General features: G+C 40.6%; 2 protein-coding genes across 4 annotated transcripts in view; both read left to right on the forward strand.

The window, feature by feature from the left end:
* Positions 1 to 13158: 13158 nt before the first annotated feature.
* Positions 13159 to 18694, forward strand: eomesb (eomesodermin homolog b). The gene is made up of 7 exons (XM_026185046.2): positions 13159 to 13408; positions 14661 to 15322; positions 15490 to 15644; positions 16028 to 16149; positions 16659 to 16817; positions 17169 to 17230; positions 17386 to 18694. Exons 2-7 carry the CDS (start codon positions 14793 to 14795, stop codon positions 18167 to 18169), a joined length of 1812 nt encoding a protein of 603 aa, XP_026040831.1. The 5' UTR covers positions 13159 to 13408; positions 14661 to 14792; the 3' UTR covers positions 18170 to 18694.
* Positions 18695 to 19336: 642 nt separating this feature from the next.
* Positions 19337 to 23626, forward strand: part of ankib1b (ankyrin repeat and IBR domain containing 1b) — a 34620-nt gene continuing 30330 nt past the window's right edge. The window contains exons 1-3 of one of the 3 annotated variants that reach the window (XM_026185961.2): positions 19337 to 19494; positions 21449 to 21734; positions 22525 to 22825. In XM_026185961.2, the coding sequence (XP_026041746.1) occupies positions 21547 to 21734; positions 22525 to 22825 (489 nt within the window). In that variant the 5' untranslated portion in view covers positions 19337 to 19494; positions 21449 to 21546. Of the gene's footprint in view, positions 19495 to 19609; positions 19752 to 21196; positions 21310 to 21448; positions 21735 to 22524; positions 22826 to 23626 lie in introns of those variants that run through there. The other 2 variants (XM_026185963.2, XM_026185962.2) reach the window with 2 other exon arrangements.

Below are 23626 nucleotides of genomic sequence, written 5' to 3' on the forward strand. Positions count from 1 at the left end.
ATTATTTATTTAACAAAAATTGAAACAAAATTAAGATGCAGTCGCTTCTTTTTTCCTGTGAAACCCTTACTGCCTCCATGGAGGGTAATTAAATGCACTTCACTAACTGATCATAAACAAGTGCAAGCACCTCTTTTAACAGCAGTTTTGGCAGTTTTTTTCGCCAGGTGTGTTTTCACACATTAGAAAGGAGAAAAGATATCGGTAATGATTTTAGTAACAGTTACTGCTCATAAATCTGGGAAGGGTTATAAGGCTGTTTCTAATCATCTGTCCTTCACTCTGCAGTGAGAAAGATTACTCACAAGTGGAAAACACTATCTTCTCAGATATAGATGTCCCAGCAAATTCATCCCAAGATCACACAATGCAATGCTGAGAGAAACTGCAAAAAAACCCAAACCCCAAGAGCTATATCTCAGACTCTATAGTCCTCAGTCAGCATGCTAAATTGCATGCTAAGTTCATGACAGCACAATTAAAAAAAGACTGAACAAGTATGGTTTGTTTTGAAGGCTTGCCAGGAGAAAGCCTCTTCTCTCTAAAAATAACATGGCAGCGCAGTTTGGCTTTTCAAAATTGCATCTGAACAAACCACAACAATGGCCTTTGGACAGAAAAAGTGGAGTTGTTTGGCCGTAATGCACAGTACCATGTTTGGTGAAAACCAAATACAGCACAACAGCACTAACACCTCATACCAACTGTCAGCATGGTGGTGGAGGGTGATGATTTAAGCTTGTTTTGTAGTCACCCGGGCACCTTGCAGTCACTGAGTCAAGCAGGAACTCCTCTGCATACCAAAGTATACCAAAAACTCAAATCTGAGGTCATCTGCCTGACAGTGAAAACTTAGCCAAAATTAATTCATGCAACAGAAAAATGATTGCAAGCACATCAGCAAATCTATTACAGACTAGTTGAAAAAGAAAAGAATCAAGATGTTGCCAGATTGAAATGCTGTACATAAGCAAATGCTGGCAAACTTCAGTGAACTGCAGCAAAAAATGGACCAAAATTTCCCCGCAGTGAAGTGAGAGACAGAGAAAGTCATATAGAAAACATATTTCCAGTTATTCCTGCTGAAAGTGTTACTACGCGAATTTGAATCATGGAGTGTGTTTAGTTTTTTTTACACACTGATTCTACAGTTTTGCTTACTTTTTGTTGAAAAAGCAATGGCACTGTGCAATATGTATAAAAATGGCCTAGTTTCTTTTAACCTGCCTGTATAGTGGTGTCTTTTTTTCATGTGTCTAATCTCCTTTTTTGGATCACACAAACAAAAGACTTTTACAGGGATGTCATTGCAATGACTATTTTCAGAGTAACACCTGTACTTCCCCTTGTGTCAACTTTGAAAAGGGCGTATTCAGGTTTAAAAAATGATTATGAAATAACTGTAGAAACACCTTCGGATAAACGTCCCAGTTTGTCTGATGACTGTCTTCCAAATAAAGTAGGTTAAGAGGCTGAAGCTGTAAAAACCGTACTATTATGTAAGCTATGTTGCATCAAATACAATTACATTGTTAGTTTTGTGTGTTTTAACTGCCAGGGCTTTTTTCTGTACTCTCAAACTATGTACAGTGGCTACACATTTTTAATGCAAGCAGTAAGACTTGTTTTTAAAACAATATTTGTACCATGTGGCAATTGTGAAATAAAATCATAGCAAAATCATTGAAAAACGACTCCTGAAAGTCAGCATCCAACCACAGTGTATCTGTACCTGAACCACAGCCTGTGTGTTGCGCACAGTAAGCCTGACCACAGTCAGCTGTGCAGCGGATCGGCTGTCTGGATCCCATGCAAAGAAGGCCCACCTGTTCAATCAAAGAAACAGGTACCCAGCTCACAGACATATACACACCTTTAAGAAAAAGACAGTCTTCACACATACAGACTACGATAAGAAACAGGTGTGAACTACCCACCTCCACATCCAAACCACACAGACACACACCCAGTGCACCTTTACAGCTCACACTCACCCACACACCACCACCGCCAGAGGCGATATAGTGAATCTCTAGCCCGTCTGCCTGTAGTTCTCACGACTCTCTGACCTTACACCGGTAAAGCTGTCGCTTTCCTCTGTGGAGAAAAACAGCCTTTTCATCTGAAAATCAAAGACCAGAAAGAGCAAATCTATGATTTCTACAAGCACAAAAAACCCACTCCTTTAACAAAAAGAGACCACAGGCCATCACCTGTATGCACACGTGTACATGCTTTTTATTTCATTTTCTTGAACCTTGAACTTAAACGAACAGATGGATATACACACCTCCAAGTCCAGACAGCACACTCTTCTGTTTCTACCCCTTCTCACACCAGGTGGGCATCTGCAGATTTTAATATCAGCAGAGCTCCTCCAATATGCAACATTCGCCAAATTTCCACAGCAGGGCCAAATGGGCCTCATACGAATGATTGCACAACCACTGAAGCAAATATGATAAAAATGATATTTTAATATCGCTTGAATTCTTGACAAATACAAGAGCTTTATGTGGTGCGTGTCATCCTGCAAAACTGTTTTGAAAAAAAAGTAATGTAAGTCTACAATATACAAATATTTGATATTTATGAGCACTCAACAGCTTTCTGACCAAAATCTTTTTTTTCCCGTGATAAATCAGATATCTCTATGAAAGCTTGATTTTCACTGTAGAAACAAATATAAAACAATGTTTGTTTTTCATCTCTATACAGTGTGTGGCTGTTTTACTATGATCCTAGTGCTGGCTGTACCTAAACGGGCCAAGACCACGTATGGTGCATACTTTGAATTTTTCAGGTTGAGTGGTTTCCTTCTGACTCCATGGTTTTTTTTGTTTGTTTTTTAATGTTACCAATAGTGGTTTGGCTGCATTCACTATTTAATACAAGGAAGGGAAAAGACAGCTAATGCAGAGGTGCTTAACGATATTTCTTTTTCTTATAGGCTGTATTTAAAAAAAGAAAAGTGGTATTGTGCCAAAAGTACCTACATACTTTTACAAATCTACTTCCTAATTTACTTTGTGAAAGAGTCCCTGGTTCCCCTTTTCTATCAGTGGGTTTTATTTTTTTTCTTGTAAAAAAAGCGGTTGTGGTAAAACACACGTACAAAGTACATATAATGTACTGTTTGTGGACTGGTTACACACTGGAACATTAACTTTAAGAGAACTCCTAATTACATGAAAAATATTTGTTGTCCTGGCTTCTAATTAACTCACTGCTATGGGCCCACATGTTTTTGTTCTGTTATGTGAGAGAGTATTTGTTGTCGGAGATGTCAACAAATCTTTCTTGATGTGGCTTAAACGCATATGAAATTCTACGTTCGAGGAATTTCAAAAACATGAAATATAAAAAAAACATAGAAATTGAATCCTGAACAAGTCCAGTTGGCTCCATAGAGGAAAGCGCTACTACCCCAAGTAGCGTGCTGACTGATATGGCAGGGACATGGCCTCCCAACACTGATCCAATATTACCCAAACAGCAGGGCCCCATGAACCTGGCAGAAGGAGGTTAGCAAAGTTAAACCCTCTTACGACATGCCTCACTGCTCAGGGCCAACCACCAGCTCCTCCAACTGTCCACTGACGGCCACAAAACAAGGCCCCTGTCAGAGAATGTTAAAGGGTCATTGATCTGTAGAAAAGCAATTATTGTAGTGTTTGAACTTTTTTTATTTGTGAAATGGAGCCATTTAACACACGGATATTAATGGAGTGTAATGGCAACAAAGAATTTAATACTTTGACAGCAACAACAATCAGGAACGGTTCCAAATTCATTTAAGGGAGAATATAAATAATAACAATATAAACGTGAATACAATCACAAACCTATAACTAACTGTTATAGGAATTTTGATGTGCATATTTAAAAATCTGTACTGTACATATATAGCGTGTTTTCCTAAAGTCTGCTCTTCTCTGCGGTGCAGAGCCACAGCAAGGAGTAGGAGGCGTGTTCTCATTTCCTCCGTCTGCTCGCCTGCTCCCATCTCCACTCCTTCGACTTCCAAGACATCGCTCAGCCGGCAGATGGGGTGTGGAGATGAGATTTTAGAGAGTGTTTAAGCCCAAGCCGCGGGGAGCCTCTTCAGGGTCGATAGAGAGCACATAATCCAACGGCTCGGGTGAGGGGATTACAAACCTACAGGCAGACTTCTGCTGTTGAGTCCTGCTGTGGGGCACCTTCCACAGGTCACCCCTGTGACATTTGGCTCCAGCAATTATTGTCAATGTCAACTAAACATCATTATATTAGGATGACTCCCTCCAGGATAGCTTCACCTTTCCTGACTTCTAGTCATTGCTGCTAATATATTGGACTCAGTATTTTTGCAGAAATAAAGACTGAGAAACAAATTGATTAATTGAGTAATTTGTAAATTGTCCATGCCTGTTATCCAGACTATATGTATGTATGTATGCCTGGATAACAGGTTAATGCATATCAGGCCTACAGGTATGGAGAATTACTAGCATATTGTTTGTAAATGAACGTTCACATAACTTACACAATCCAATACAGTGTCCAATCAAATTGAAACAAAAAAGTAAAAGAAAAGATCCACGATTCTTTTCCTGCAGCATAACAATATTTAAGTAAAACAGAAAGCCTTTTTATTTTACCTTGGCTCTAGTTGTGTTGGCACCACCCGAGCAATGTCAGGATGCATTTCCTCTCAAGCAAGTGAAGGGGTCTGCCACTGTGCCACAATCTGCACCCGCTTCTCAGGCAGGCTAAACCCTTTGACACCACAGTTTTTAATTAAAATTACATTAGGAGTAATCAGCCAGAAGAGTTGGGGATGGAGGTTAGAGGGACTGAGGGAGGGGCAGGTGAGCGGAGGAAGGGCTACAGATGGATGGTGAAGGAGCAGAGTGTCATCCTAAACCAGCGATCTCTGCCGCCAGGTCAGCAAAGGCGTCGCTGTTGCCCTGTCTGCTTCATCTCTCTTATACTTCTAATAAACACTTTAAACAAAAGAGGTGACGACGGGAGAAAAAAAGACCCGTCGGCCCTTGTTTTGCATAACAGTGCTGTAGTGAAGCACATCACATGTGGTGAATACAACATTTGATAGCTGATACTTCAGTCCTGTCCATTTGTAAAGTGAAATTGTTGAAAGTTTTTTCCCCCCCTTTTCTTTTCCATTACAGGAGACACATCTGGCTTTTTCACTGCATCTGTAAAGGGGGAAGACCGAATGTTAATATGGCTTCCAGGAGAGGGCTGAAGAGAGAAGGGTACAAAGACCCCATTCGTTCTCGCTTGAGGACCTCTCACCAAGATAATTATAAGCTTTATAAAAGTACACAGCAAAAAATAGAAGAAACTCACCAAAAGAATGGATAGACGGGAAAAAGAAAATTACTTTTCCCCTCTGCCTTCGCTTTATGCCCCTTTTAACAAGAGACGAGACGGCAATGGATGAAGGAGGCCTTCTTCAGGAGGCATCCTGTGGCTTTTTGCGGCGAGGCAAAGAGGAACGAGGGAAAGCTCTTCTCTTGTTTCTTCCATTCATTAAGCCAGCACACCTTTGACCATTCTACAATGACCAAAGTTTTCCCTCATCTCACGGTCCATCTTGATAAAAAAGACGGAGAGGACAGACACGAGGACGAGGAGGGGAGCAGAAAAGCAGACCACACTATTTGAATAGGAGTTTGGTATAGAATCCACTAGCACTAAACAACACCAAAGAGAACATCTTGTCTTTTGATGAAGTTTTTTTTTTTTTTTTCCTCCATCTCCCTTTCCTTTCTCTGTTCCTTTTTTCCCCCTCAAATATGATCCTCTCTGGGCTTCTGCACCCACATTGCCTACACTGCGCTGAGTGTCTGAATGCAGTTAATTATCTAAAAGGAAAAGTTTGTACCTGTTGAAAAGCTATCCTTGGCTGCTCGGCTTGTTAATGCCAACAAAAAGCAGCCATAACGGATGGTCAGAGGACACCACATGCTGCGGAGAGCCTTTCAGACATGTCCCTAATAAGAATGCAGTGGTGAGAGCTCCTTTGAATGCACGCAGGGGAGAGAAAGATAGGCAAGAAGGAGAAAAGAAAAGAGAGGGGGGAGGAAAAAAACATCTTTTACCTCTCCGTCTATAATTACTCCAAATGAAGAATAGGCTGAAGAAATGGCCAGGGAGACTTTCCATTATGATGGGGGGAAAAAAACCATCAAGCAGAGAAGCCAAAGCAAAAGATCGATAGTTTTTTAATGGAGAGAAGAAAGAGAAGTTTTTGTAACATCTCATAAGTAAGCATGTATGTGTGCTAGCGTGTGTGCGTGTGTGCGTGCAAGCAAGTGTGTTTGTGTGTACGCTCGAGGTAAAAAAGAAAAAGAAAAATCCCATTTGTGACTTCTAAATGCACAAAAGCACCGTCTGGACTCTTAAAAAGAGAAGCATTATGTCATCACGCTATCAGCCCCATAGTTAATATTCCTCAGTATCCTGCAGATCCAGTCTTAATCTTTGTATGCATGCACGGACTGGAAACTTACGGAAATGAATACTTGAGGGTGAGTCGTCAACATCAGAGAGAGACGTTGCCTGTCGGGGCTGACAGCTGCCTTTGATCTGCTGACCTGGGAGGAAGTATCATCTTGTGCTGTTAATGGCCTCTAAATGTTTTCACACTTTCACAGGGAGACTCGATTAGTGGTGAAAGTGGGGCCACAGTATTCGTCCCGTCATCGGGACCTCATCTTTGCACTTTATATTAATACACAAATATGCACAGTAGTGACACAATGAAGCGGACATGGTGTTGCATAAAGCAGAAGTATGTACGGAAAAAGGAGGGGTTAAAACATGGGCCAGGTTTTAGAAGTATTGGCGATTTTGGATCCGGGTCCAAATTACTGTGATTTTTAAAAGAAACCCTTTTTTTCTTCTTTTTTTTACTTTTAACTCTTTTGACTTGACTTGTTAGTCAGTGACAGTTAAAACTTGCTTAATCCTCAGAAGATCCAAATGCACTGCCTCTCTGGTAGCCTAATTTTCTCAGCTGCTTTGCCACCAGCAGAGTATGAGTGGGCTATTTTTGAGATTTTTGTTTGTCGATGATCTGCTGTAAGAGGGTGACTAGCACTGAAGGTTTGGGAGCAATTGACAGTGCTTTTATAGGATCAGAAGGTGTGTGTAAGTCTGTAATAAATTACACCAAAATTGGTGAAAAACACACTTCGCAAAGGATGATGCAAATTAGGAACCTATCTAAAAACAGTATGTTTATTCAATATAGGCTCGTTGTTTCCACGCCGTGCGTGCACGCATTAGAAGGGGACGAGAGTGGGGGTATAGAAGCACACAGGCCTCACGCGGGGTAGGTGCTAAAATATACAGTGAGAAAAACTCAGAAATTGTGACAGCTGAACAGCAGAGAGGAAAGGGGAGGGCGGACAAAACCAATCTAGTTTTACTTTCAGTATTGATACGTAGAATATTATCATTGGGGAAACAAATATATGTACTGAGATAAAGAAAATGTGAAAAGTTCTTTGCTGATTTTTATTTCAGCCGGTGTTTTTCATCATTTTTCATCATCATCATTTTTACTTCTGAAATAATCAGAGCAAAAATATAAGGATGTGGCAAAATATGTACAGCAAGTGTTTGTCTTTTATGGTGCCGTGAAAAATTTTACTGACATCACCAACGGCAAGCTTTTTCCTCTAAAATACAGCTGAAGTAAGCACACACTCACACATACACACACACAGCACGGGGAGCAAGGAAGCAGCCTCTCAATTATCAACCTCTCCTTGACGCTCTCGACACCTCATGTTTCTCTGTTAATGACTGGATTAAAGCTCTGATTAAGATGCACTTAACCCATAAACAGCAGCTCCCATTCACAAATCATTAAAAAGCCAATTAAAGCAAGCCCAAACCTCAATTAAGACTGACGAAGGCCAGATAATATTAGAGGGGTAAGCCCCTTTCCACTGTATTGAACAGGGGCTAGGAATGTGTGTTACTTTAGGTCGTGGTAAAAATTTGGTTTAGAACATAACTCCATTATGTGATCCTTGGTTTATAATGCTCCTGTTCAGCTAAGAGGAGCAATGCTTGCTGCCCCCCCCCCCCCCCCGTGGACAGAGAAGGCTGATTAAAGTGAAGAATATTGCTCTAGAAGTAAGAACATGCTGTACAAATGCCGCTTTCTGCATATATTTGAACATATTTTGTGAATTTCAGTGCTTTCAATTTTGAATTGTGTTTCAATTTCATGAATAATTTACACTGATTTGTCATTAAACTGTCTAGTGCTAGTGATTCTTTATTGTGTGCTAAAGTCCGTAACAAGTGGTTTTAATAAAAAATCTGGAGATTTCCAAGATATGGCAAATTTCCAACTTTGGATTTGTCAAGTTGAAAAAAAAAAACGGATAAAGAGGGCTGAAGGTAAATGCAAAAGATCTACAAATCACCCCCAATCTAATTATTACCTTCTTAGTTTTGATCCTTTGTGGTGGTAAACAAGGAATTCTAAGTCACACATGCAGTTTTGTTCCTAGCTGTTACCAATTCCGAGGTTCATTTCTACTTCCAAACTTCTAAACAAAGCCGATTAATTAACTCTCAGGATTATACCTCTGAACCATAAAGAGCTCACAAATTACCTTGGGGGAAGTGATTACAACCATGGAAAACAATAAATCAATCAATGAATCTAATGAAGCCTGCGTGCCGTCGCTGGCATTTCGCCCTTACTCCCAGTCATCTGTGGAATAACAATGGGAAAGACGGGGATCATAGTTAAATTGTTAATCATAATGTGATACCACAGTCAGCAGATTCCCCATATGAGGAAAAAACACGCTCTGGGTCCTGTTTGTCTGTTATGAGAGGGGACTTAATGCAGAAAATATTCTTTCCACCTCGCTGGAGAGGGCCACTTTTCTAAAAAATACAGAGGTTTTTATTTATTTATTTATTTTAACTGTTATTATGTCGACAAATATGGAGATCTCGATGTGCACTCTGTGTACAGATTGAGTTTGATGAGAGAATTTGTACATAACAGCTGATCGTTAAACCCAATCTTTTCCTGCAGCGCTGCTACGCTCAGTTCGACCTATCGTTGTCTTAATGACACAGATGAGAGATCCGCTACCTTTAAGTGGTTAGTGTGCAATCTTTCGTTCAGCAGCACCCAAGCAGCAAGAACAGTTGTCGCTTTAATATGTGCGGTAAAGACTTAGTCATTCTAACCACTTTCCCTCAAAAACGAAACAAAGAGTGCACTCATCAGTAAAGGCTTCTTTGAGGCCATTTTAATTTCCCTTGTTACTTTTGCTTATGATCTTAAATGCATCAGCCTCTGAGGATTCAGCTCTCGATTGTGACCCAGGACCAAATGTGCTTATCTTTTGGGGCTGCTGACACTGGCAGATTGGTGGGCAGAAATTCTTAACAGTACAGATTGGGTGATAATAACGTTGCACTCTAAACAGGGCTTAATTGCTTTTGGCCTGCGACTTTAAGAACGTCCCATCAGATAGGTGATTTTGGAAGTCATGGGTCTTGGCTGAGGAAAGCTTCTGGGAAGATGAAGCACGCGTGGGAAGTTGTGAATGGGGCGGACTGGCAAGGGCAGAGACTCGGAGCCCTCTTATTCTCTGCTGTTGTAAATGCCAGCGATAAAAGTCAAGAAATAACAGGTGTTTAACTTTTGGTTTGGACACATTTCGCAGACTAGGATAGCTTAGCACTACATGTTCATGGAGACATAACCTTTGTTGACAGACAGCACAAAAGCATTAATAGTATCACCGTGAAGCTGTTACAACCGTTACTTCACTGACTCAAAGTGAAGGTGATAGATTACAACATGGTTCCTGAGAAACACCCGCTTTTAGAAACCAAAAGTAAAAGCACGTCCACTCACATATTAAGATGGTGTGATTTGTCAAATAATTTGTCTCCACTACTTTACCATGCCGGTGTTTTGCCCCCCAAAAAAGACTTCCCAATGGGACTAATTGGTAAATAAAGGTTAAATAAACAGGACTTCATCCACCTCCTGTATTTGTAAAGAGATATTCAGAGAGATAGCCTCCCAGTATAAAGTCATGCAAACGGGATCTCATTAGCAAATGCAAATGAGAACCCACCAAATCTTCACAGAGAGGCAGAAGTGCATCTCCGTGGGATAGCTGGAACATGACAGTTCCCCCAACTGCCCCCACGCTGAGCACCAAATGTGATGGTCCACTCCTGCTGCTGCTCTTAACAGGATGTAGGACCAAACCATAAATGTAAGCAAAGGGGAGGAAAGAGGAAACGTGTAGCTAGATGCCCAATTAAACCCTGCTATAACAATCCTTACTGGTGACTGTATTAGAGAGGACTATCCTCTAGGAAATAGCTACATCAGCCATCTATCTAGTCATCATTGTGCTCAGTATAGCTGTGTCTGCAATATCTACTGTTAAGATATATAAATATTTTTGTTACAGATGGATTTAGATATGTATGTAAAAGTTTACTTTGGATCTGGTGAAAAAAAACTTTTCATGCAGTGCGAACTCCCCATCCAATATGCAAATTACATCCCATATGTGCGCGGAGAACATATTTCTGGTTTCCTGTATGATCTGGGAATGCAGCTGATCAGCTATAGAGGACAGAAAGCTGAGATTACATTCAATTAAAGTGATAATTAATTTGATTTCTATGTCTGTGAAGTGCCGAGAGGGCAGTTCCCAGAAAGTGAGAAATACAAACCCTCTGAGCCAATCAGAGCTTTTGTCTGAGACAGAATCTGTCGTGACATCACAAGCCATGGTGGGCAGGGTTCCTGGCATGGCCTCAGACCAGCAGACGTTCTGCTGCCAGCAGGGTGGCAGTGGCCTAGGGCAAGGCAGCAATGGCCAGGTCACCAGCTTTTTTTCCTCCCGCATGCACGAGCGCTGCAGGGAGGGGGAACCAGCAGAATGGCAAGATGTCAGAAACAGCCCTTTAGACGTGTCAAACAGGAGGCACAGCTAGGGGAAGGTGTTCACTGAGCGTGACAGAGAGTGAGGCTATTCCACAGACGATCGGCCCAGTGACACATAACAATAAGGTAGCTGCATGGTGTAATAAAATCATTGAAGTATGTTTTTGCAATGAGATAAACTCATTTGATTAAAAATACACAAGTAATCTACTTTGAACAACATTTTTAGTCAGTATTTTAACAGTTCTTTAAAATATTCAGAATTTCACTTTATGCTCACTGGCTCGAAATTCATGATGCCACAAAACCGCATTTTTAATTATTAGATTTTTTTAAAAATGCATTATGTTGAACTGATGGTTAATCTGAATGCTGACATGCATTCCTCCTTCAGCGCATGAGTGTGAAAACACCCTCTGAGTATCAAACACTGCACATACACATCGCCCTCCATAAGGTTAAACATCCAACTATATAAAATACATAGAGGCACATTTTTCTTGCCAGAAGGAGAAGATTTTAAAGGCAGGTAATGCCTTTTTTTCTCTCTTCTTTTACTGTTCCTCACACGTCAATGTGCAAGTCCCTGCACTCCTGGGAAAAATAGAAGTATATTTAGAAACTTTTCGAGAATCTGCTTTCTCACTTGTGACTCATAGATTTTACCATCAAAACAGGTGATCACATGTGTTGCTGTGTCAGATTGATAGTATGCTAAATTGAGAAAGAGAAAGTAAATGGGAAGAAAGTTCAATTAAGTTTTCTTTTAATTTTAAATCACTACAAAGCGGCACTACAAAGAGAGTGGCCTTTTTAAAAAATACCTTAGAAAATGATCTATTTGGGGAGTAATATATACTAACAATTATAAAAAAATAAGTTCAATCAAGCCTGTTGTATGGCTGGTGAAGATGGAAACAGTTAGCCGGGTGGAAATACTTTAAGTTCAGAGGAAGTTTAGCGCCACAGAAACCCAAGACCAAAAAAACTGTGAATTCTACCTCCATATTCATCGGTTCCGTGAAACAATCAAAACAAATCAATCCGTTTATCAGCACAAACAACAGAAGCGTATTCCACTGTTTGCAGTTAAGATAGTTTTCATTTGTCCCGTTTGATGTGTGGTGAGTTCAGCCGCTTCACTAATCCTCTCACTTTGTCTTTGTCATGTTAACTTCCAACCAAGTGTTGTCTACTGAGGAGAAACGAGTGGGCATTTAAGATGTTGAAAAGGTGTGCCATTGAAAGGGTAACTCAGCATGAGTCAAGGTCTGGATTGGATTTTTTCCTTTGAACTTAAAAGTGGAAAGACAAAAAAAAAAAGTCAAAGAGAGGAAACAATCTTACACGAGCCTCCTCTGAGTTTTATGGCCTTTTACTTTTACAAAGGAGACAGTCAAGAGGTAGATTTGTATGTGAATTCCACGGTAAACGTCTCCTTCTGCAGATATGTGGAATAAAATTACCTTTGGCTCCAGCGTCACTTAGGTTGAAAGACATGAATGTCTTTCTATCTCATATATTTATTTAGCTCAGTTATGACTAAATCTCAAAGCAGCAATATGACCCTCTTCACTTGGTTGCTCTTATAGGTGGGGCTCCTCACTCTCCATCCTCATTAGCACATTAGCGCTGAGCAAATAGAGTATCTGTAACCTCTGCAGAAGTGCTTTTCATACATGCTGTTATCCAGGAGAAAAAAACCCCAAACCAAAACAAAAACATTTATCATGTTCATAGTGGTAAACAGCTTCTTTATACTCTGACATGTTTCATATACCACTGCTGGTTAAAACGTGGACTGCCCGGTTTCCTGAGTTTACTTTTACTCACTTTTCTTGGGTGTTGCTAATTTCATGTATCTCTCATCTAAAACTTCAGTGTGGTATGTTGACAAAGACTCCAAATCCCTCATCTCTTTTCTTCATAGACAACAACTTTCACAATCAGTCACCTTATTACCTATATGACTGTCTAACACACTCAGGTTGCCATAAGCCCAGCACAACTGACTTTGCCCTGTTATTTTATTCTGCTGATGTCTTTGTTTAAGATTAGAAGATGGGAGCAATTCACGGCTGGATTTGGAAGCAGCTTCGCTTTTACACACCTTGGCTGTGATGCTGAGGATCCCCTGCCCCTCCCCTGGTGATCGGAGGGAGATCTGATAAAAGAGGCTGCTGTCTGCGCGTCATGGCCACAAGGAGAGAGCAGCGGTGAAAGCGGGACTGCGTCTCTGCGCTCCGATCAGTCCGCCTCCGCATGGCTCCGGTTTTATTATAAACTCTGCTGCCTTATTATTATTTTTCCGGACACAAACGCAGCATGATGCCGTTTGCTGTTTACAGCTTCACCGGTTATCTGTGCTGATTTTGTCTTAAGTTTTTAATACTTTCTTGTCTTGAAGCTTTTTAATTAGAAACACCGGAGGACCCTGGAGGCTTGGTAAGTTTGCAAATACAATTATATATATTTTCAAATGCAACTAATACATTTGCAGAATTTATTATTATTTATTATGATGATAAAGCTTTATTTTACATTTAAATGTGCAATAAATGCAACAAACAACTTATTTATTCAGCCTGCAACGAATTAACCCACAGTAAATAAGTTTCTAGTGTCTGGTTTATTTGCATTTCTTCTCCCACCCACCTCTGTATTAATATCGTTTAATTCCGGTTCTTTTGGTTTCTCACATCCGACTGTCTGATCCAAGAAGCATCACAGGTTTCTTCAAACGGAAAAATAATTGGCTATTTTTCTTTTTCACGTCGGCCATCCCGTTGGGACACAACCTCATTCGAACTGAATGCATGCAAATCCATTACCTCTGAATACTGATAGTATTATTTATTTACACGTAAAATGAATCTTCACGATTTAACTGCTATTATTAGTGTTATTACTCCTCTGAGAAGTAGGCCTACATTAAAAACAATAAAATAAACATGCATACATTTTTGTTCAAATTATTTGTTTTTGTTGGACAGCATTAAATTGAATAAATATTCGTTTCCATCGGAATATATTTAGGTCGGACAAATCTGCAATTTTATTTAGTTTTGATACTGAAAACGCTACGACTTTCAAAACTCGCGGGCGAGTTTCACGTCTACCCCCGTAAATCTGTGCATTGCTTCACGTTTGTCATATGATTTACAAGAAATTGGCTCTTACCTCGAAGCGAGTCCCAGCGAGCTTGTTAATATCGCTCCAGTATTTCCAATAACTGTAAATCCTGAGCTACTCAGTTGCACTTATATCATTTTCTTTTAATTATTATAGCCGAACTATTGAACTTGTGAATACAGTATATCATCAAAGAGCAAATAAAATCTAATAAAACGTGTAGTATATGAGCCGCACTGGAACGCATTTAGGGCTAATTGATTAGCTAATCGTGTTTTTAAAACAGCGGAGGAAAAAGTAAGAGGGGGGAAATGGCAACAAAAAAGAGCCTTGTTTTCAGTAAAGTTACTATTTTTGGGGAGACCACGACAACTGAAATCCAGCACTTTAAGACTGACTTCACATACTTCACAACCACACCCTGGTACGCCCACAAATATCTCCGGTGATATGGAGGTCATTTCCTGCAACCGTCTCACTGTGTATGCGACTTGACAGCTTGAGATGTGTATTAGGGACAACTTCAGGTCTTTTTGTAACCACTGTTTGCTTCTGTCTGTCTCAGTCATTCAGAATCCAGTGGATGTTTGCAGGGGAGCCTGTTTTTAGGAGCAGACACCTGAAAGGAAAAGAAGGGAAGGTGACATCCCTGATAGAGAGCAACATCAGCTGAGCCCAAACCAAGAGAAAAGCAAAGATGCTCGGGAGTGAAGGGGAGAGCAGTTCATATTCTTCTTCCAAAGACACGGCAGATGAGAGGCGCAAGTCTCCGGCTGTGGAGGGGGATGATCCGGTTGTTAGCAACAGGTACACGGAGCACGGGATGAGTGCTGACCGGTACTATATCCCATCCGCTATTTCTAAGCAAAGTCCCGAAGCAGCCAGTCATTGCTCTTTTATCCCCTACACCCCCAGCGGGGCGGTTTACACCCCGTCCAGTGCTGGAAGGTATCCCTCATCACTGCACCTGGGCTCCGTGTTGCAACCGGCCGGATTCCCTCCCTCAGCCCCCGGGCGCAGTCACATTAGTCCCACTTACCAGCTCGGACAGAGTCCCGGCTGCATCTACCCTCCATACACCAGCTCGGGCTCCGCTCTCGGTAACATGGCTCTACCCCCCGCCACCACCGGCCCGGGGGTGAGGTCCCAGGTTTATCTCTGCAACCGACCTCTATGGCTCAAGTTCCACCGACACCAGACAGAGATGATCATCACCAAGCAGGGCAGGTGAGATGGCAGGAAAAGTGTGCAAAGTTAGAGCCGAAGCTTTTCCCTTTAATTTCCTTTAACTGTCTGTCAGTTTCTCTTATGTTCTTTTTCTTCTTCTTCTTTATTAGCAAAATATTTATTTTAATGTTCTGTTTCTTTGAATCCTCCCTCTCTGTTTTTTGCAGACGGATGTTCCCTTTCCTCAGCTTTAACATAGCTGGTCTCAGTGTGACAGCGCATTATAACGTGTTTGTGGAAGTGGTGCTTGCGGATCCAAACCACTGGAGATTTCAGGGGGGAAAGTGGGTCACCTGTGGGAAAGCGGACAACAGCAGCCAAGGTACCGAAAAGGGTACATAGTGCCTATTTTCTTTCTTTCTTTCTTTTTTTTTTTTTTTAAAGAAATATATTTTAAACTGAGTTGAATTCAACATTTCCCCTGCGATTTAAAAGCAAAATTCACCCGGATTTAAGACAATTTCATCCCCCAAAAGACTTTTTTTTTCTGTTTAAAAACAAACAACAACAAAAAAAGACAAACAAAGAAAAAGAAATTCGCTTATTTTATAGCCTAAGCCTAACTTCTCAACTAGGCCATGGAGCAAAAAATGGGTTCCCCAGCTTTTCCTAATGGAAAGTCCCATGTTTTCAGTAGAATTTTGTGTAATTTGTTTTGGAAATCTTGAGTTTAAATATTGGAAAATGTATTTCTCTTTATTTAAGGGAACAAAATCTATATCCACCCGGAGTCCCCAAACACAGGGGCTCACTGGATGAGACAAGAAATCTCCTTCAGTAAACTGAAACTCACAAACAACAAAGGGACGAGCCACAATACTTCACAGGTACTAAACTCAAAGCTGAAAATAACTAAAGGCCTGTAACCCTCAAAATAGGTTGCAAATGGCAAAACATTTTCCATTACACCAAACCTTCATTCAGTTGTTGTTTTCAATATAGATTAGTCTGTTTAATATAAACTGTAGTGATGTACTTTTACTATATTTTGTTTATTGGCACCTTGATAATTAATGTGGCACAATGAAAGCGTTTTGTATTCGGACTAATTCAGACTTGAAGAGCTAACTATATTGTTTGTTTTATTTTTTTAAATTTGTGCTAGGAAGGAAATTAGTTTAGATATTTTTGTGTCTATGCAAAGATGATGTGATGAAATTAAACTACAGTAGTGCAAAAATAATGCTTAAGTCATATAATTGCAGGACACAAAGTTATTCACTGAAGCTTTTATAGATTAGAATTTTTTTTTGTGAATAGCGGTGACGTTGGAAATTATAGAGTGCTTTAATTTTTTTTTCAAAATTAGCATTATTTTTTTTTTTTTACGCAATAGATGATTGTTCTGCAATCCCTGCATAAGTACCAGCCAAGGCTGCACATTGTGGAGGTGACAGAGGATGGAGTGGAAGACCTTAACAGTGACCTTAAGACCCAGTGCTTTACTTTTCCAGAGACTCAGTTTATAGCAGTGACTGCCTACCAGAACACGGATGTAAGTGTGGAAAAACTCCGGCCTCCCTTGGTGGTTGTTGTTTTTTGTTTTTGTTTTTTTTTTTTATTTTATTTTAGATATAAGCTCCCATTAATAGGTCCTCAGAGCCGTATGCATGCATTATATTTAATTATTTACATACTGCATATTATAGCTTTTTAATCAGTTTAGAATTCCCATTTATTAAAACTTGTTCAGTTGGCATGGGAAGCCATTTCTAACTTTAATCAGCCACAGTTTTCCAAAGCAAACTAAACATGAGGTCTATAGCTACACAAGCATGATGCTCCTTTATTCTTTGCTTTTCCAAATCTAAAATGTAGCTTAACCTTCGGCTGTGCCTTGTTTTAGATCACGCAGCTGAAAATTGATCACAACCCTTTTGCCAAAGGATTCAGAGACAATTATGATTCGTGAGTATTTTCTATGCGCTTACATTGCTGTGCATCTCTTTCAAAGCAAACAAATACATCATACTGTGGCTACACCAACTAATTGTGAAAGAACTTTCACATTGAACTGTCTTGACCTCATGTCTTATAAGTACATTTATTTATTAAATTTTTAGGATGTACACAGCTCCAGAGAATGACCGCCTTACACCGTCTCCTACGGACTCTCCCCGTGCCCACCAGATTGTCCCTGGCACCCGCTACGCGATGCAGCCCCTCTTCCAGGATCAGTTTGTCAACAACCTTCCTCAGAATCGCTTCTACAACAGTGAGAGAGCTGTACCGCAGACTAACAGCCTCCTCTCGCCTCAGTCAGAAGACGCAGCTTCGCAGAGGTGGTTTGTCACCTCAGTGCAGCAAGGGGGAAGTAGCAGTGGCACCACCAACAAGCTAGATCTGACACCCTATGAGGGAGAATATTCAAGTTCCCTGCTTCCTTATGGTATCAAATCACTGCCCATGCCTACTTCTCACGCTCTTAGCTACTACCCAGACTCCCCATTTACTACAATGTCTGCAGGGTGGGGGTCTAGAGCAGCATACCAAAGAAAAGTCACATCCAGTCTGCCTTGGTCCCCCAGACCCAGCCCCACTGCCAGTTTCCCAGAAGACTCAGAAAAGGTTAAAGCACAGATGGAAGAGGAGGTGAATGGTAGCGGAGCCCTGATCAGCTCCTGGACAGACCCACAACCATCAGCTCTTTCCTTAGACAAGACCAATTCCTATTCTCTGGGCTGCAAAAGAAGGCGTGTGTCTCTCAATGGTCCAAGCACGGAGGACTCCTCCAGCAACACCAAGTGTGAGGACTTGGTCTCTGTTCCCACCAACAATGGCTACAGCAAGGAAGCCCCCCCATCCAAAAGCATGGCAGCTTACTATCCATTTTACACAAACCCTTAAACGTTTGTTTGGTCTTCATCTGCTACCATGAATGAGAAATATTGTTTTAGCATTTTTTTTGTTGTTGTTGTTTTTGTTATATGAAGACCCTTATTTTGTGTTGGCAGTGATAAATGTCTTTTTGTTTCTTTTGTGGCAAGACAGAAAATGATGAAGAAAAATTATGGCATTACAAGAAATGCACGTGGTACGATGAGCGTCTCCGTCTTAAGGCTTTTTGTTTGTTCCCAAACCATATATATATATTTTTAACTCCCCTTTTATTGAACTGAAATTTACAAAGTGCCAAAGCATTCGTTTAAGGTGCCCTGTTTTTTTTTTTTTTTTTTTTAAGTGTGTTACATTTCATTGTTGCATACATTTATGTATCTACCCTTACACTGAGATTAAGCTATGTGTTTACAGATTATATATTGAAGGCCTGTTCATATGAAATGTGTGCATTCTTAAATATATGAGAACAATATGCTGTATATACCTTAAATGCAAAGTTCAACTATTTGATAATAAAAGGCACACATGTTATGTTGAGTTTCGATGTGGTTATTTCAAGTGAGTGGAGACTGCTAAGCCTCTGCTTAAATACAGTGTACTGTGCATTTAGTATTTGTTTGGTGTAGGTTGTGAATGCAACTGAGAAATACTTTCTGCAATTACTCACGAGGCGTGTGTAGGAGATGAAAAATGAAGAACGGCGCCACTCAGCAGTGTGATTTTTCTGTGGACTTTGGCGCACTCTAGTGGTCTTTTTCTGTAATGGCGGCTATTACAAATGATTAGCCTGTTGAGTTGAACGTCTACTCCATCCCATGTTCACTCCAGAGAAGCCTAAAGCAGAAGTGTTTATAGATTTACCCGTTTTAGAAAGATTTCAGGTATTTTTCCGTTAGTGTAAGCGCGTACGCCGTACTTATCTTACCTATTTCCGCTTCAGATATGATGCCCGGCTTTATGAAGGTGTAAATAGCTGTAGTTTCTAAGGGTAAAAAAAACAAAAACAAACTAAACTAAACTAAAAAAAACATGCACTTGGTTGAAATTAATGTTAAAGCAAAGCTTAGGCTTTGAAAAATAAGCCGGCCACGTCTTTCTCGCCTGTTTTAGGGGGTTGTTTTAGGGGGTTGTTTTGAAACCTGGCAACCCGACTAGTATCCAGCAGGAGCCACCAGAGTCAACGGAGAGTTGACTGGGGCAACAGCACAGCGCATAGCTCACATTGTTTATACAGGTTTGCCCCACATAACGAGAAAACTCTTTGCTTTACCCTTTGCGACTGACAATTCACTCACAAGGCCAGGTGTACAACAGCAAGATGTACAATCAGTGTAAGTCGAAATACTTGTTATTCATTGTTTACGGAGTTTTTCAACTGTACTTGCTACCGTCAAGTTGGCTAGCATTGAGATTAGCACGCTAGCTCAGCCAGCCTCTAGCGTGTACACTGACGTTGGTCAACGCAGATGCTAGCGTCATGAGGTTTTTTGTTTTTGAATATTATATAGCTAGCAAAGCAGCAGAGTGTTTTGTCAGTACCAGTGGCATTATCGACAAAAGGAATGGTTTGCAGCTAACGTTTTCTAAGGTTGGTTGTCGGCAGATTGGTTTTATTTTTAACCAGCAGTGGAACAAAGCGTTATCGGGGTCTGTTCATTAACACAACATGACACGCTGTCGTCGATTTTCTGCTAGCGAAAATGGTAAACACCGCACGACGTGGATACAGGCCTGCATGAAGTAGTTTAGTGACAAGTGGCGGCTACGTGGAATAACGTTTTTATTTTTCTCATGTTAACGCTAGCTGTTGCTGTGAGCTTTAGTTAGATGTGGTTGGTTGAAGCTGTAACGGGGGAGTGTCGTTGACTGTTGTAAGATAGGTTAATGCTGTAGTTATTCATTTAGAGAGCAAGCTCGTTGAGTAATATGTGTTACAAACTATGAGATTATATAACTGTTCAAAGATCAGGTGTTTTTCTTTCTTGCTTTTTTTGTATGCCAAGGTGGTATACTGTTTGTCTTGCTTTGTGATGGTGTCTGGCCACTGGGGTAATCACATGGCACACGCCTGATCTAAGGTGGTGTTCACTTCCACTGGCTGGTCTGTTTACATGATGGATAGCGTTATTTAAATGTACGACAATGATCGCAGGGGATGATTTCACATGTTAAAATGGTCGATATTAGCACACGTAAATGTAGACAGTATTTACCAACTGAATAAATGATAAATCATTCATATATGTAATACTTGTTTATTTTCCACCTGCCTCCATTCTACCAATCTTACTAAAGAGTGAAAACACGTCTGTGCCATATTGCTATTCTAATTGATGAATAGATAACCACGTCATAACTTTGGTATTCGTTTTGTTACAGTTAATAACACACTTTCCCAGAAGACTACCAAAGGTCTCACTCTTATCTTCCTTACTTAGTTTAAAGATTGACTGATTAGAACAGTGTGTCAGACCTGTCCACGGTCTTGACTCTGTTTATATAACAGCGCAAATAGTTAGCTGTCTTCAGTTACTTACTAACCTATGGAATGCTTGGTATTAATGGGAGATGGGGATTTTCGGTGAGTATTCATTCCTTCCATTGCACACATAACTTGTCTCCACCAGTGAGAATTTTGTTATTGGGAAATTGAATGCGTGTTATTATAAAAACAAATTATGCTGTGTCCTGTGTTCGGTCTGCTGCCGCTTACTAAAAATACATAAAGGTATCACATTGCCCTGACGGTCGTGACCATATGGTGCCCTGGTGGAAGCGGAAAGCGGACTTGCTGTGTGCTATTCTTCAGTTGAGGATATCTTGCTTCATAATGAGCCCTGGCCTCAGTGGGATGAGTAGCTTTGGCACAGTGAAGCGGAAACTCCTGGTGATGCCAGAGGAAGCCTTGTCCATCTCTGTGTGGGCTTTGTCCTCACTATGTTTAGGTATTCAAAAAAAATATATAAATAAATTCAAAAAAATAAAAAGAGAAACAGGGAGCTGGTTTACAGTGCAGTGGTGATGCTGACGCAGGAGCTTGTGGCAGAGCAGCCCGAGCACCCTTGAAGACTGAATTCTTGTTTTGTGACCAGAGGGAGTGGAAGTCAGCTGTACAAAACGAGGCAAAGTTGCTTTTCCTGAAACTGGTGAAAATATTTTTGATTTATTGGGATGATGTGGAAACTTGTATGACCGACAAACCTCTTGACCATTTTCTCGCTTGAAGAGCCTTGTTGGGCTCAGGCATAAAGACGTTTTACTCCCAATTTTTTGTCTTTTTATTAGGACATGCAGTATGCTGGCTTATTGGACTTGAACAGGTGGAAGACGACTTAAGAGGCTGCTGTCCCAGTCAGACCTTTGGACCCACGGTAGGGGACGAAATGGGGAACACAGCGACCAAGTTCCGTAAGGCTCTCATCAATGGAGATGAACTGCTGGCTTGCCAACTGTATGAGAGCAACCCACAGTTCAAGGAGGCTCTAGATCCCAACTCTACATATGGAGAGTCCTATCAGCACAACACTCCACTGCACTATGCTGCCCGGCACGCCATGACACGCCTACTCAGGTTAGGATATGGCCCAAATAAAAACAAATACGCAAGCAGACAGAATGTATACTTCATATTTTTGAGTGTTGTCAGTGAGGAAAAATTGTTATTCTGACAGGGCCTGATAATGATTGGGTCATAGATGGTTCTCAAGCTTTATGTCTAGTAACCCTTAACCTGACTTCTTCTCTTTTTTTATCACTCAATGGCAGCTTATTCCATCTTTTCACTTTTGCTGTATTTTAAAATTCAGTTTTTCTTTTTTCATGTTTTTTTTTTCTCTATATGTCTCTGTCCCATCTGTGTCTCTACATAGCCATCTGTTAGCAGCTCTCAGGAATGCAACATGCTGAGCTGGAATAGAATGACGTTCCAAGAGCTTCCTATCTGACAAGCTAACAGTGCAGACTGTGCTTGTTTTTATCCCACTCTGGCCTTACTCTTAAAAAAACAAGAACAGTAGTTTAAGTCATATAACTGGTTGTATAGCTATAATTCTAGTTTATGGTTTTCACAAAAGCAATGAAATGTTGAAATCTAAACTATTTTGGGAAGGAATTGACCTGTGTTGCAGTATACAGCTCTCCTTTTTTAGAATATTGTGCAGTTAAAATGCTGTAAAATATTCAGTTACACGAAAAGCTACATGCACTATGCATAACTCGTGTTTTTTTATCTTAAAAAAAAAATCATGTTTACGTTCTGAATCAGCACTGATGTCATAAGAATTTGCAGTCTGTTGACAGTATCCCACAAAAGACAACGCATTACAATTTAACCATCTTGTCATGTTGTTATTCTCTTTTAGGTCTTTTCTCCTAAGCAAAGATGGCAATCCTAACAAGCGCAACGTGCACAATGAGACATCTCTGCACCTTCTCTGCATGGGGCCTCAGATCCTGACTTCAGAGGGAGCTTTGCATCCCCGCATCTCAAGGCCATACGAAGACGAACAGCGACGAGGGGAATGCCTTCAGATCGTGCTAGCATGGACAGGAGCTAAGCTGGATCATGGAGAGTATGAAAGGGCTGATGTCAATGCCACTGACAACAAGAAAAACACTTGCCTACACTATGCTGCTGCCTCAGGCATGAAGACTTGTGTTGAGGTGAGATTATAATAAAAAGATATTGCAGATATTTTCTCTGGGCTACTGTAAAAATTTTTTAAGTGTGAAATTTTTGGGGGGTTATGATCAAAGCCTCTGTAGCTGTAAACTGACCAGTTTCACTAAGACAAGGGCAGAGAGTATATGAGGGGAAGGATAATAAATGAGACCAGAGTAACTCTGATGCTCACACACATCATTCAGTGTCTGCTCTTTTGTGTAATGAATATTTGTAGAATAGATCCTCACGTGTGGCCTTGTCCTAGAGTCAATCTTGACCTTCGGTAGGGAACTGTAATTTGCATCTTCTCATTCGCCCTCGCTGGTGAGTTTTTGGAAGATGCTGTGGAACACGGTACAACTTAATTAATCTCCTGGACAGCTCACACCAGATATAACAGTCAAATAGATTACGCGTGACTTTATTGTTATTGCATGTAATAGAACAAAATTACAAATGCTGCTCTTAAAATGTGCTTCAGGAAAGGCAAGCAGCCAATCCCCAGAAAGAACTGCTGTACAGCTGGTACTAATTTTAAATGATCGCATTTCTGCACACTGTCATTTATTTAGATGACTCTTCATTATAGAAATATTATTGTTGCCTTCACTCTAATTTCCCCCCAGAATCCATGCAGTTTATTACAAAATGCAATTTGCACCATGTGCAGAACATAATGTCGAGGCTGGCGATGCAGACAGGTATGTTGTGACAGAAAAAGAGACACCCTACTTCCAGGGTGTCAAGAAATGCCATTCACAGACAGTTTAAAAAAGTAGACTCAAGCACAGAAATGACAG

The sequence above is a fragment of the Astatotilapia calliptera genome, chromosome 11 (assembly GCF_964374335.1).
Source record: "Astatotilapia calliptera chromosome 11, fAstCal68.1, whole genome shotgun sequence".
Taxonomy (NCBI): domain Eukaryota; kingdom Metazoa; phylum Chordata; class Actinopteri; order Cichliformes; family Cichlidae; genus Astatotilapia; species Astatotilapia calliptera.